Source organism: Sinocyclocheilus grahami, unplaced genomic scaffold (genome assembly GCF_001515645.1).
Source record: "Sinocyclocheilus grahami isolate Dianchi unplaced genomic scaffold, SAMN03320097.WGS_v1.1 scaffold14.1, whole genome shotgun sequence".
Taxonomy (NCBI): Eukaryota; Metazoa; Chordata; class Actinopteri; order Cypriniformes; family Cyprinidae; genus Sinocyclocheilus; species Sinocyclocheilus grahami.
Window position 1 is genome coordinate 3,391,774 of NW_015505193.1, and position 16,691 is coordinate 3,408,464.

Here is a 16,691-nt window from a genome sequence, read left to right on the forward strand (position 1 = left end):
TTTAAATTCCTTTTTAGTTATTTTTTCGGGGATTTTGTCATGTTGGTTTTTTTTTTTTTTTTTTTTTATTAATTTTATTTATTTTTTTATATATGCTTTTTTATATACAGTATTACCTTTTAGATTTTATACTTTAGTTTTATTTTTCCAATTAGTTATTGTTAGTTCTTCAAAGCAACATTTCTAACATTTCTGTTTGATATTTTATTTTATTTAACAAAAATATTTTGATAGTTTGTCAACAGTATAAATATTGTTTATTTTGCAGTATAAAGTAAAGAAATAACAGAAGATTAGATAATTAGATACATTTAAATTAAATTAATGAATAAGTTCAATAGGCTTCTGATTAAATTATGTATATCAGGCAATATGCATCTGAGCATAAATACATACAGTATGCATCTGATTAATGTGTATTGAATGAATGAATGAATAATTACTAAATAACGATAATAACTCTGGATCATTCAGAACCTTGAAACACTAAGCATTTAAACTTTGGCACATAATTTGTCTCTGAATGATAAAATAGGGTGAAAAAAATCCCAAAGGATGGACTTGAGCCGTATCTAAAGACCAGAACAACATGTGATGGCCTCTTTTCTGCAGTTTCAGCCTGCGGCGTTGGATCTGAAGCCTTTCTTTGACTGTGTTGTGTTGTCTTCTCTCTCTGCAGGTGGTTCGAGCCGTTTGTTATCCAGTGGTTGGATGAAAATGAAGACGTAGCGATGGATTTCCTCAACGGAGCTCTGGAGAGAGATAAAAAAGATGGGGTGAGTTTTTCGCATAGTTACTTTGCTTCAGTAGAGCTTTGCATTTGTAAATTGGCAAACAGTCTAACGCCGCAGTTACCACCTAAACGTCACATTAACACTAAATGCTGCATTTCTCTTCTACCTTCATGATGCTTTTATGAAGAGCTCCTGCGAAGTTCCTACTTATGAGTTTTAAAATTGTAATTATGATGGTCAGGATGAAATGAATGCATTGGATGAGTTTATTTCTTACTCTGGTTTTTACATCCCAGCAAAGACAGGACACGGTTTAGTGCCGCAACAAAATGAAGTGCAAAGGATTCACTTTGGATGTACGATAAATGCTTTATTTCTGTATTAATCCTTCTCATTCTGCACTTATAATAATGGGAAATGTCACCTGTCTCCTCATTAACCAACAATTAGCACAGGTTTTGTGTTTCTTTTTGGAACTGATTGATCGTATGCACCGCTTTTTAATTAGACATGCGGATACAAACAAACGCTGCTTTTGTAACATTAGAAATCTCTTTACTGTCACTTTTGATCAATGTAATGCATTGCTGAATTGAAAGTATTAAATTAAATGGTAACACTTTACAATAAGGTCCCATTAGTTAATGTTAGTTAAACCATTAACTAACATTGAGCAATACATTTGTTACAGTATTTATTAATCTTTGTTAATTTATTCATCTTTGTTAATAAAAATACAGTTGTTCATTGTTGGTTCATGTCAGCTCAGGTACATTAAATAATATTAACAAAACAACTTTTGATTTTAATAATGCATTAGTAAATGTTGAAATTAACATTTACAAAAATGAATAAATTCTTTAGAAGTATTTTTCATTGTTAGCACTATGTAGTTAGCTTATGTTAACAAATAGAACCTTACTGTAAAGTGTTACCAATTAAATTAAATTAAAGTAGTTTTGATTAAATTATTATTAATAATAATACAGAAATATTAATAAATAGTAGTAATAATAATAATAAATTAATCAAATTGTAAAAATCTTACTGGCCCCAACGTTTTGAACGATAGATGAAAAGAGCATAAAAAAGGTAATAAAAAGTCAGTTGTTTTGGTGAATTAAAAATGACAGTATTTTCTGTTTTTGGTGACATATTCTGTAAACAATAGAAAAAATTAAGCCATTCTGGGGTCTTTAAATCGCTATTGAAGAACCATGACGTGTTTGAGTGAAACTTGCCAAAATTGCCAAAAAATGTGTCAGAAAAAGAAAAAGAAATACAAAACATGTGCTAACTGAAAGAAATATACTGAGCTGAATACAGGATTTGATGATAATACAGCATAATAAGATTCCATTTTTATTTGTCACATACATGGTTATATAGAGAATATATGACCAGCAGTGAAATGTAAGTAATTTGAGTATTTGTAAGTAATTAAGAGATTTGCAAGCCATTTTAAAAAGGCTGAGCATATAAGCATTTGAACAGGTTTATAACCATTTCAGTTTCAGTAAGCTCTCTCTTTAGATCCGAGGAGGAATATTAGATATATTTTTTCTTTAATGACTTTTGCACTGTGAATTTATAGAGAAGTGCATGTGCGATGTGTTTTCCTCTCAGCACCGACACAATCAATGAAATTAGACATGTGGATAAACTGTTAAATTGAAGGCATTAGGCTGACGAGTGTTCGTGAAATAACCGAACAAACACTTTTGATTGTACTGATGTGAATATGAGCTGCTGTTACTGTACAGCAGCACAAAAACACACTGCTCAATGTTCCCCTCGCTGACGAAAACAAATCAGATGTTTCATGGTTTCATTTGCTAATTGCATTCACCTGAAAAACACAAATCTTTTAGTGCTCATAATATCGGCCAATGCCGTGACGAACGGCCGCGTTATTATATGTGATATGTGACACTGACAAATATAATTGTACATGAGTATTTCAGACACAGACACAGAAACAGTATGTTTTTCCCCCTAGCGTTTATAGTTTTTTGCAGGCAGTGCTGGTGCTGAGATGACATGAGTGGAGCAGGTTGCTAACTGTGTTTAGATGTTTAGCTGCACTCGGGTTCAAGTCTTGTGAGATTCAACTCTACATTAAGATGCTAATGGAGCAGCACCTCAGTTAATTGTCTGATGATTATTAGGCTTGTGTTTGCTGGCAGAAGCGCCTGGAGAATAAGGGCAGAAGCGCAGGTTAATTGTGTCGTAGGTTATGTTGGCAGGCATTCCCAACGGCTGTGAATCAGACCAGCGCTGGCTGCTGAAAAACATCTTCAGTGCTTCCTGGCAGCATCTGAGCTTCAGGTCTTCTTATCAAGAACCAGTATCATACGAAATATTATTATGGTTTAAAATAACTGCTTTAAACTGTAATTTATTCCTGTGATCAAAGCTGTATTTTCAGCATCATTACTCCAGTCTTCAGTGTCGCATGATCTTCAGAAATCATTCTAATATACTGATTTGCTACATTTCTGATTATTATCAGTGTTGAAAACAGTTATGCTGATTCATATTTTTGTAGAAACCGTGATGCATTTTATTTTTCTGGATCCTTTGATGAATAAAAAGTTTAAAAGAACAGTATTTAGGTTTTATATCTATATCTATTTTCTTTCATACGGTCTGTACTCTGTACCCATTCTGAATAAAAGTATTAATTTCTCTCTTTCAAAAAAATAAATCAAATCAAATCAAAAAAATAAATAAATAAATAAATTTGTGCCGATATTATATATATATATATATATATATATTTGTGCCGATATTATATATATATATATATATATATATATAATTTTTTGGCAAGTGTGATAATGTACAGTCAGCCACTGATTATAAAATAATAGCTAAATAAATTCTGGTTTGAAGATTTTTTATTTGAAATAAAAATATTTTGTAACATTATAAATGTCTTTACTGTCACTTTTGATCAATTTAATGGCTTGTTGAATTGAAAGTATTAAAACAATAAATTAAATAAAAAATTAAATCTTACTGACCTCAAATTTTTTAACATAGTGTATAGTGCCTGGAAAGGAGCATCAAAAAGCCATAAAACGTATATTGTTTTGGAGTGACTCTAGGTTACTAACATTAAAGAGAATTAAAGTTCATTACATTTCATTTTTGGGTGGCATATTCTATGAACAAAGGAACCAATGAAGCCATTCTGGGATCCTTGAAACACTACTAGCACATTGAAGCACCATGCTAGAACTTAATGGAAACCTGGAATCAGTCTGTAAAACCTTTCTTGATCCTTTTTTTCCAGTATTTAGCAAATGCTGAAATTATGGGAAACATACAATGATCAAATTGTTGTGATATGCTCATTAATGCTTTGATTGTGGTGTTTTGATTGCAGTTCCAGCAGACATCAGAGCATGCTCTCTTCTCCTGCTCGGTGGTGGATGTGTTCACGCAGCTCAATCAAAGCTTTGAGATCATCAAGAAGCTGGAGTGTCCGAACCCTCAAGCTCTCGCTCACTTCATGCGCAGGTTTGCAAAGGTAAGACAGAATCAGAATAGAAAGGATGAGGCTGTGCATTGGTGATTTGACCATGCAAAGAAGAGTGAAACCCCTTAGATGTGTAAAATCTATGCAACTCACAGTCAGCATTTATGATGAAAGAAGAGACCAAAGAATTGCATGTATTAACAGTAATAATAATCACAATAAACCGTTCTTCCGCCAAGCATTATTACTTTAACTGTAGGGTGTCGTACGGTTGCCAGGCAGCCGAGAGCATAAAATGATGAACAAATGATGGAGAAGAGCTTTGAAACAGAAAAATGCAAACCTGCATCGGCTGAAAGATAGGGCACATTTTTCGGTGGTTTTTGCACCATTACGTGATTTTATTTAAATGTCAAGTATGACTGGTATCGCCAAAAAAAAGAACTGGAAATATTATTTGATCCAAGGTTGTCATGTCCGGCAGATTATCAAACGAATAGAGCAATGTTTTAAATATGTTCACAAAAGCTGCATTTATTTGATCAAAAATGCGTTAAAAACAGTGAAATATTATTGCAATTTAAAAATAATAGTTTTCTATTGTAATATATGTTAAACTGTAATTTATTCCTGTGATATAAATCAGAATTTTCAGCACCATTACTCCAGTCTTCAGTGTCACATGATCTTCAGAAATCAGTATAATATGCTGATCTGCTGCTCAAGACACATTTCTGATTATTATCAATGTTGGAAACAGTTGTGCTGCACAATATTTTTGTGGAACCTGTGATACTTATTTCTCCGATTCCTAGAAAGTTCAAAAGAACAACAATTATTTGAAATAGAAATCTTTTGTACAATTATAAATGTCTTTACTGTTACTTTTGAGAAATGTAATGCATCCTTGCTTAATGAATGTATTAATTTCTTGAAAATATTTTACTGACTTCAACCATGGCTTATAGGTGTCTCTGAAAATTAGTAGTATTTTAACATCAACTTTAAGGAGTTAATTTAAATCATCAGGTGCATGTGTTTACTTACTATTTACAGTGTTTTACGCACCTTGTGAGCAGTGAAAAGCTCATCACCTCTAGCAGGAAGTGACAGGGTTCGGATAAAGGGCTGAAGATGGATTTACTGAAGGTTTAGAGCAGGTTTGCACTGAGTGGATTAACCTTCATGACTTACTAAACATCACATCGTGTGTATGTGAGCGTTTTGTTTGAGGGGCTGCATGTAGAAGGTGAACAGGAACATCTGAGATTGATAGTAAATCCTTGTTTGATCAGATATACAGACATCCTCAGTTCAGCTTAGACACAATTCAGTCCAGAGTGATTTATTGGTTCCTCACAATACAGCCGACATTTTCGATCAATACCCAAACTGAACTGGGAGGATCAGTAATAAACCGCAGAATGTAATAATGAGCAATAGACGAGATTAATTATGTTTGAGCACATAACTAAACATATAAGCAATAGTAATAGTGATGCTTAATTTAGAAAACACCACAAATGAACACATCTACTTATAAATATGGTGATGACCAGCTAATCTATTTTTTTCTATTGTAAATGTCTTTGTTGAATGCAAATGAACTGCGAAGGGCAGAGAGAGAGAGGCGTTAAGAGCAGCGCTCCTCCCACAGGATTATGGGTAAAGGGTCTTGTAGCAGGCATTGATTACTTCATGCAAACTTGACATGAGAAATCTATTACAGCGGCCTTACAAGACACATATTATTGCAGCCCTCATTAACTTATTTGCATATTTATGAATATGTTAATAGTTGTATTCCATTTCCTTGGCTTCAGGTTACTTAACTCAAAGTGCCCATACTTTTTTGACGCACACGTGTTGGCACATGGGCTACAACTGTGTATAATTTCCTTTGAAATGTTTGTAGTCATATTAAAATGCTAAAATGAATACATTTAAAAAATATTTTCAACATTGATAATAATCAGAAATGTTTCTTGAGCAGCAAATCAGCATATTAGAATGATATCTGAAGATCATGTGACACTGAAGACTGGAGTATTGATGCTGAAAATTCAGCTTTGATCACGGCAATAAATTACATTTTATTATATATTCACACAGAAAACATGTATTTTAAATTGTAATAATATTTCACATTTTCAATGTATTTTTGATCAAATAAATGCTTAGTGACCCCAAACGTTTGACTGGTAGTGAATGCACATGTGTTTTAGGTCTGTAAATAATAACAGTAACACATATCCGACTTATTGCTTTCATGAAGTTAAACTACTGTTTTTTAAAAATAATATATAATAATCTATATTTTATTCTCTTTCCAGACCATAAATAAAGTTCTTCTCCAGTATGCTGTGATCATCTCTAAAGACTTCAGCAACCATCTGAACAAGGAGAAAGTGGTGAGTCTATAAGCGGCAGGTTTACACACACACACACACACACACACACACACATAAGCTTTCAAAACCGCTTCGTCATAAAATGTCAGCGTGTTTTAAAGTCATGACCCTGTGAGTGTCCGAACATGGCTTGATCAGATTATACCGGGGACATTGCTATGGAGACCGTAGTGAGACATTAAAGTCGACTTTGATTGGACGGCTGGCAGACGCTTCCGTCTGTTTCCAACAAATAAAGTGCGAGACCTTCTCGCGTCCTCTTCTCCTTCCTCTGTGCTTTCAACTTTCCGTTCTTTGTGTAAAATGACAGCGTTCGTGGCGCTAACTCAGCGCTGCTTTTGTTCTACCTCGAATTTTTACAGTGTCTTCCTGTAATGATTATAAAAGCTTGGCACGCAGGACGTCTGTGCTGGGAAGAAAGACAGATGTATCTTTTAAGTGCCGTGACAGGACCACAGAGAGACAATCACGCGGCCTGTAATTAAAGACATATCTCTGTTCGGTCTTGGAGGATGGAGCTGCTCCTCGGGGCTCATCCAGCGCTTAATTGACAGCTCGGTTCATCCTAAGAATATCCAGATCTTTAAATGCACCCATGCCCATAAATCAGCTCTCCAGAGTTGATATACATTGTCTTGAAGTAAATTTACGAGTGTGTGAAATCACCAGCTCTTGTCAGAGAGACGATGTTCCCTCGTTTCAATTAGCGCAACGGCTTCGTATTTTAATTTCAGAGTTTCACACCTATTTGTCACACGGCTGACATGTGACCTTTAGGAAGTGTGCCGGTGCAGACAGTAAAAGCCCGTTTTAATTAGCTTATGGACTCCTGCGCTAATTACGCACTCCTACCCATCCAATTATCTCCTGGGAAGCTTATACGAGAGCGTATGGACCGCCGGATCATCTGTGTGTCAACACAAATCTGCTTATTTGACATTTACTGTAACAGACACCTTTTACCCAAAGTGCATTGCGTCTCACCTGGAGGTCAGTCGCTTTGCTCGTTTAACGCTAGTCACACTGAGCCTGAAGGTCATCTTAAACATTAGTTTACCATCAACCCGGTTATTGAGTTTGATGTTTTTAAACATTTTTGATTACAGATGTAATTTTGTACATATAAAATGTGCTTTTAATATATTTGGTTGGTGGTCTTAATACAGTCGTGATATATATATAGTATTATTATTATTATATTAATATTATTATTACACAAAAATGCTGGGTTGCAACTTTGGGTCAAATATGGACTAACCCAACTGTTGGGTTAAATTTTTAAATTACATTTTTAACCCAAAAACCCAAAAAGTCCATATTTGACCCAAAGTTGGGTTGAAACAACCCAGCATTTTTTAGAGTGTATTTTGGAGTGAAATGTGTGGACATTTTGTTATATATTGATAATTTATTAATATTACAAGATTTATAATTAAAACATGCAATGCATTAGAATTCTAATGTATTAAATTGTCCATTAGGGCAACCTGCAGAATACATTATAATATATTATTTAATATATTTGGTTGGTGGTCTTAATACAGTCGTGATAACATTTTAAAGATATTCATACTGTACATTGTAATGCATTCTTTTAATTCATTTTTCCCTAGAATCATAATAATAATAATAATATCTATATCTATATATACTTAAAATATTCGATTTTGGAGTGAAATGTGTGGACATTTTGTTATATATTGATAATTTATTAATATTACAAGATTTATAATTAAAACATGCAATGCATTAGAATTCTAATGTATTAAATTGTCCATTAGGGCAACCTGCAGAATACATTATAATATATTATGACTACAACTATTAACTATGAGTTACTATTACAGTATAACAAAACACAACTGAGTTTAAATATTATTGGATATAAGGAAACATTATGCTTTAAGGATGCAGTGACTGTGCATTAATTTCATGTATTTTCAAAAATAAATGAGTGTTTAAATACAACTCAAATATGTTCAGTTGTGTAATTCAGTCATTTTTCTGGAGAGGCAGAGGCATAGATTTTTACGTAATGAAATTCAGATTTACTGCCACTGATGAAAGTAAGATGTGCAAAATCAGTGCTCAGCATCCAGACGAATCGATGCCCGTGTGTATATATTCACAGAAGTCTTCTAGCACAAACATCTCCTTGCATTACCCAGGCGGGGGGTTTTGAAGACTGAATGTATCTGGAAAGAAGTACATGAAATATCTTGTCTATCTTTTTTCTAGCCCTGTATCCTCTTGAACAACATCCAGCAGCTCCGAGTTCAGCTGGAGAAGATGTTCGAGTCCATGGGAGGAAAGCAGGTCAGTAAACTAATCAATGATACTGCAAGACTCCACAGCAATGTTTCCCACTAACTGTCTGTGTGAGTGAAGCTCTTGAACATCCCTTGCTGTAAAGCTGCGTTCATTAATGTCTGAATTACCGTAATTATGAGTCTGATTACTTGCAACTAGAAGGTCCAACAAGTTCCAGCTTCTTGCACTTGGTATCAGGCTTCAGCAGTTGCAGCTGGTTAGTTTCCTTCATCAGCACATACTGATGTTTTTTATGTCATTGAATAGTCAGTGTTCCCCGAAGTGCTTTGTTCTTGTGTTTCTTCAATGATTCTGGTTCCAATTCCTTTATGATTCCATGATGACTCTTTCAGTTCTTGAAGAATAATTAGGCTTAATTATATACTTAGCAAATACTCTAAAATAAAAACAATGCTGTTTTTAACTAACAACTTATGTTTTATTAGTATTTAATTATTTTATTTTATTTCATTTCAATTATTTTTTGTTATATTTTATTTGAGTTTGCCAAAAAAAATGAATCAGTAAATCATTAAATTGATTCATACCGATATGAATTGAGACACATTTTTGAATCTTTTCTAAGTTTGTTTCTTCATCAGATTTGGAGAAATATAGAATTGCATCACTTGCTCAGCAATGGATGCTCTGCAGTGAATGGGTGCCGTCAGAATGACAGTCCACACAGCTGATAAAAACATCACAATAATCCACAAGTAATCCACACCACTCCAGTCCAGCAGTTAACATCTGGAGAAGACAAAAGCTGAAACAAATCCATCATTAATACGTTTTTAACTTCAAACCGTTGCTTCTGGCTAACATATGAGTCCATAACCCATAATAACACTTCCTCCAGTGAAAAAGTCCATCTGCTGTTGTTCTCTCAAAATCCAGCCACATATTTGTTTAAAATAGTTTTGGCTTGTAAACGGTGCTTGATCTGTGCAGATTTCTCTCCTGATTCAGACGAGTTGACTTTTCACTAGAGGAAGCGTTATTATGGACAGAGGATGTTTGAAGTTAAAAACATCTTAATGATGGATATGTTTCAGCTTTTGTCTTCTCCAGATGTTAACTGATGGACTGGAGTGCTGTGGATTACTTGTGGATTATTGTGATGTTTTTATCAGCTGTTTGGACTCTCATTCTGACGGCACCCATTCACTGCAGAGGATACATTGGTGAGCAAGTGATGCAATGCTACATTTCTCCAAATCTGATGAAGAAACAAACTCATCTGCAGCTTGGATGGCTTGAGGGTGAGTAAAATGTTAGCAAATTTTCACTTTTGAGTGAGCTATTCCGTTAAGAGAACCATAAAAATCATTTCATTAAAAGAAGAAAATGATTCACTGCCCCCCAAAACTATTCAAGATGAGCCACACATGTATGAATCCATTTGACATCCAGTGTTGCCATAGAAACAAAAGATTCCAAAAGATTCCACGAGTTCAACGTAGATTCTCAGAGTCGCCTCATAAATACGGTTCCCCTGCATGATGTGAACGCAACTTAACATCCCTTGTGAATTGTGCATGCGTGTTGTGACTCTTCTCTCTGTTCTCTCCAACTATGACAATGTCCTTGTTTCTTGTCGTCCCCGTCTCCTCTGGGATTCTGCATGATGTGAACGCAACTTAACATCCCTTGTGAATTGTGCATGCGTGTTGTGACTCTTCTCTCTGTTCTCTCCGACTATGACAATGTCCTTGTTTCTTGTCGTCCCCGTCTCCTCTGGGCTCTTGCACCAGGAGGAAGGGACTGTGGTCTTCTGCAAGGTGTGTGAACAGGTTTCCTCTAACATCTCTATACACCGCTGCTCTACAGAAAGAATTCTGTCATCATTTACTCATCTTCATGTCGTTCTAAACTTAAGATTTTCTGTTTTTTTGTTTGGAGCAACATTAAATGATAGCAAATGATGACACTGCTCTATGGCTGTGAATTCTGGCTGTAGTGCACGGTCCTGATTCATCCCGGTTTAACTGGCCACGTTTGAGCAGCATGAGCACTCTCACACCCATTGAAACACTTCACTTCCTGTCTCTCGTACTTCCTGTCCCGCCCCCTCAAGAGCATGCTGCACCTGGCATGAAACCTCACAAGAACGATTATCTTCAATAACTGAGGATGCTAATACTCAATTTTAAAGGGATCGTTCATCCAAAAATCATTATTGGTCATTATTTATTCACCCTAATGCACTGAAAAATAATATTTAGCCCTAAATATTATAAGATTTATGCATTTGAATTGTGTATAAAATGTGTATAAATGTGTGTGTGTGTGTGTGTGTGTGTGTGTGTGTGTATATATAGATATATCAAAATATACTAAATATACATACACAAAATATGTTTTGTAAATATATTTTTGCTAATAAAGTTTTGCTGTTTTTTGTATATTTTTGAAAATAAACTTAAAAAATATAAATATATTTTTTTCCAAAATATGTGAAAGTATATTTTGCCCTATTTCAGTCCAATGAAAATACATTCACGTCACATTTGAAGAAACACTTTATTTGTTGTCTATAATATGTAAACATGTAACACGTTTGAATAAAAATCAGCAAAGAACATACTTTACAGTGTTCCAAAAAAATTACAATATATAACAAATTAAATATTATTAAATCGTTAAATGGTTAGTATTATTAAATATTACATCTAGTTTTGATGTCTAGTAAGCTATTCCATCTATATTGTAAGATTGTAAAAGTATTTTCTTGCCCTTGAAATACATTTTGAAATATATATTGGTATATAATGATTGAATCTAAATATATTTTCAATTTCAAAAATATGTTTTATTGAGCTTCACGTTTTAAAATATATATTTAAAATATATTTTGGCCAACTTTTTTTTTACTTAATGTGATACATATTTTTCAGTTAAAAATTATGAACATGATTAAAAAATGGCTAGTAGTGGAACGAGCAATATTCAGTTAGTTAAAATATGTAATGGAAAAAAAAGAATTTATTGATGATAAATATATAAAGCTGATTATTGTTTACTAAACAGATTCAGCTTATTAGTACTGTCAGACATCTGACCCGTTTCATTGATGTATGAATGATAAATATGCATCACATTACGTTTATTAGTTTGTTTATGTTAAAACGGTGTAATCCAAATGGATTTTTATATGCAATTCAGTTACGTAAATCTTTCATTTTTAGCCCTAAATAATTATTTCAGTGTGCTTCAAACCAGTATAACATAATTTTTTTATGTGGAACACAAAAAGAAAACAAGAATGATTATTCCTTCAATTCAAAGTAAATTAATGAATAATACGCTCCAAAAATGACGAAACAGCATCATAGTGCATATGACTCATGCACATGTATATATTCCAAGTCATGTGAACACACTGTAAAATTAGGTCAAAAATGCCACATATGATGCTTTTTTGGAGCATAAAAACGTTTTTAATTCACTTTTTGCATTGCATTGCATCACTTTCCTTTGGAAAAGAGCAGCATGAACATATTTTTAACTTCTTTTGTGTTTCATGGGGCAAAAAAAAAAAGAAAGTGACAGGTTTAGAATGACATGAAGGTGATTTTCATTTTTTGCTGAACTAGCCCTTTACCGACGGCCAGCAGAGCTGTGTTTGCCTGAACTTGATTTTTAGTCATGTACAGTGTTATTTAGGATTATTTAGGATTCCAGAGTTTGGAGTTTGGAAAGTTTTCGTTCGGTCCTGATGTTTAGCTTGCACTGTTCTCAGACTCTCCGAGTTGATGCTTTTTTATAATTTTATTTTACTTTGCTTTAATCAAAATCCTCCCTGCTGGCAGAAAACCATAATGTACTGAAATCGCTGGGTAGGTTTTGTCCAGCTATAACATCCTTCAAATGAAAGATGAATAAAGGCAGATCATTTGCACGCGTGCCAGAGGTCTGTCAGATCAAGGTTAGATGTCTTACCTCTGTCGAAATGAAGGCTACAGTGCTTTAAAAAGAGTCCAGCTGTTTGAAAGTGTGACTAATTTATGAATTCTGCTTCCTTCATGAAACTCAATTCGTTCAGAGGAAGTAAAAGCCAAACGCTCCAAATATAACCCTGCTCTGGCAGCGCCACCGTTCCCAAAGCAATTAGCCAACTGAAAGAAAAATGTAATTACAGTGGCTCGTTATCATGGATTTATAAATAAATGATCCAGCACTGTCCAAGAAAAATTAATTGGGGGAGTAAAAGTTAGCTGCGATAGCGTTCACGCTGCTGACGCGGGCCGTGGGCAATAACCGCCGCGAACACACGGATCACCCGTTATCTGCTAATTAACGATGTGAGGTAGACCACAGGTACAATTTCACATCAGGATTCCCTAATTGGAATATGAATTTAGTTATAACTTACCAATAGGGCTGTGCAATTAATCGAAAAACAGTTTCGATTTCAATTTTGGCCTCCAACGATTATGAAAATACAGTAATCGAGATAAAACGATTATTGCGCCCCATTCCGCCCCCTTTTCCAGCGCTGCGCTTTCGTTCCTTCATAATTTCACGTGCAAATCAGTAAAAATCATGTAACGTGACTTTTGCAAAATGGGACGTGCTTGATTTATAGAAGTATATTTATTCATGTTTTTAAAAGCGTGAAAGAGAACTTGAAGTCATCTTTTAGCTCAAGGCGCGCGCCTAAATGGTCAAATACACGCAAAAATGTGTCAAAATGCGCTTAGTGATTATTCATGTGTACCTTCGTCAGTCATGTAATAAATGAACGTAAAGAGTTGAGAACGAAAATACGCGTGTAACGGAAAATACACGTGTAGCGGAAAATACGCGTGTAACGGAAAATACACGTGTAACGGAAAATACGCGTGTAGCGGAAAATACATGTGTAATGGAAAATACGCGTGTAGCGGAAAATACACGTGTAACGGAAAATACACGTGTAATGGAAAATACGCGTGTAACGGTAAATACGCGTGTAACGGAAAATACGCGTGTAGCGGAAAATACGCGTGTAACGGTAAATACGCGTGTAACGGAAAATAGGCGTGTAACGGAAAATACACGTGTAACGGAAAATAGGCGTGTAATGGAAAATACGCGTGTAACGGAAAATAGGCGTGTAACGGAAAATAGGCGTGTAACGGAAAATAGGCGTGTAACGGAAAATACGCGTGTAACGGAAAATAGGCGTGTAACGGAAAATAGGCGTGTAACGGAAAATACGCGTGTAACGGAAAATAGGCGTGTAGCGGTAAATACGCGTGTAGCGGTAAATATCAACGGTTTAATATCACACAACAAAAGACAAATTCAAAATCACACACTGCTCTTGAGTGAAGGACTTCTGTAGCTTTAAAAAGAAACAAAAATGTAATTCTTACAGTGAAGACTATGCTGTTTTATTTTACATTTGATTATCATTTCTGTAGTAGGCTGTAAACTGCTTGAGACTTGCATAAAAAACATTAAAGCAGTTTGTTTAATTTGTATCTTTTTATTCTATTGTATTTGTCCTTTGCTTTTTTATTACTAAAATATAATATTTAGATTTATATAAGATATATATTATATAAATTATTAATATATAATATACATATATTATTTAAATATATTGTACACTTTAATAAAAAATTATTTACAATTTAAATGAGTATTCAAGTATAAAGTGAATTTAAATCATGTATAAATATATAATGCACTATATGTCTTGTCATATTCATTACTGTATTGAGAATAAAATTTATAAAATAAAGTTTTATATTATATTTAGATTTGTAAATGTAAGCTTACTTCATACTTTAATAAAAATACTTATTTAAATTGAAACAAAATAATAAATAATTTATGATTTAAATGAGTAAAATTTTATTAATGTATAAAATAAATGTAAATCATTTATAATTATTTATATAATAACCTAAATATATTTAAATATAAAAATATAACTTTAATTACAGTAATTATGGTCATGAGAATTGAGGTGGAGATGCTGTCACAAAAATAGACTTTTCTTGAAGGACAATATAATTTCTTATTTCTTCATTTTTCAGATGAAATCATAATTTCCACACGTGTAAAGCATTCGTTGTGTTTGTGTTATCAGTCATGGCACTGCTGGCTGTCTCTGATCTCCATTAACCTGAAGAGCTCTCATCACTGATTGATCTGGCCGTAAACCATAAACGCTGTTACAATTCACAAATCAGCCATTCATCCCGAGTACATGGACGTCCTGCCTCACCCGAACACAAATACTAACAAACGTGCGAAATACAATGACTAAACACGCTAGGAATCATGGGTGAAAGCAACATGTTTTGCCTCGTCTTAAGGTGATGTTAGATCTGATAGACAGCCATAGATTATGATACATAAGCATAATCAATAATGGCTTTAATTTATAGATAATAAAAAATCCCTTAGCTGTTTTTCAATTTGTCATTTTCCGTTTAGAGGATTTTAAAATGGTCCATCTTGTCAGTAATTATGAATAGTGATTATTTTCATACGTGTAATTGACAAAGTTTGGATCAAGTTATTTATCTTATATTTTATTTATAATTTTGTATTTTATATAATATTTTTATATATCTCATATAAAATGGTATATATTTTATATTATATATTACATTGAAAGTCTATAAACATATATTTTAATTTTATTCCCTCACTTTTTGTTACAAAACAATCAAAAAAATATACACAAAATTACATATTATTTGCAAATATTCTATATTATACTACATTTTATACAAAATAAATTTTTATAATGTATAATAGCGTGTGTGTGTGTGGATATGATTTATCTAATCTAATTGAATTCATTTATTTATTGATTGTTTGTAGTAATTCGGCCCTTAGAGCATTTTAGAAGTGTAAATGACAAATTTTGTCATTTATCTCATATTTATAATTTTGGAAAGTCATTTATCTTATATTGTATTTTATATTGCATTTTTAGATTAAATTTTTTAAATTATATCTGATAAAAAAACGATATATATATATATATATTGCATTTACAGTCTATAAAAATGTATTTATTAAACTTAAAAATAAAAATACATGTATGTATTTTTATTACAAATATTTAATATATACAAAAATATGTATTTTTGCAAATATTCTTTATTTTAATACGTTTTTAAATGATAATTTTATATAATATAATATGTATGTTTTTATATTTTTTTCATTATTTATTCATTATTTATTTATTTAATTTGTTTGTTTATTGTAGTTATTCGGATTGTGTATCTGTTTACTATGCATCACTTGAAGAAGAATCTGCAAATATTGAGCATTGTTTTTCACTAGACTTTGATAAAAACAGTCAAACCAAAGGTAGAGCGGAGCTTCACGGATAGAAACCCAGCGTGCATTATGGGTAAAAGCCACGATTATGATGCAGACACGTGCCTCTGATGTGACGAGAGGCTTGTATTGAGTTTGCAGTCATCATTAGTCGAGCGATTCCTCAGTCCAGACCTTTCCAGCGGCTCGGCACGCTTGACTGAAAGCTCACTGTTCAACGGCAGAGAAAATCAGCAAACCATGGCATGGAAACAAAGCTGTCAGACGGTTCCTCTGTGTTAAAAACACAAATCATACAAGCAGGGGTCAAAATCTACTTTATTATATTCACAGGCCATAAAAATGTATTTTGCATTATGTTTTATTACAAAAAAAATAAAAAATAATGTATACATATTTTTACAGATTCACAAAATATATTTTTATGGCCTGTATATAATAAAGATTGATTGATTGATT

At 33.2% G+C, this 16,691-nt stretch overlaps 1 protein-coding gene across 1 annotated transcript in view; it reads left to right on the top strand.

Annotated features, from left to right (window-relative positions):
• Window positions 1-16,691, top strand: part of LOC107600875 (protein unc-13 homolog C) — a 157,019-nt gene that overhangs the window by 120,741 nt on the left and 19,587 nt on the right. Inside the window, exons 22-26 of the mRNA XM_016292856.1 lie at window positions 680-776; window positions 4,126-4,269; window positions 6,552-6,629; window positions 8,868-8,945; window positions 10,694-10,720. Coding sequence (XP_016148342.1) covers window positions 680-776; window positions 4,126-4,269; window positions 6,552-6,629; window positions 8,868-8,945; window positions 10,694-10,720 — 424 coding nt within the window. The remainder of the gene's footprint in view (window positions 1-679; window positions 777-4,125; window positions 4,270-6,551; window positions 6,630-8,867; window positions 8,946-10,693; window positions 10,721-16,691) is intronic.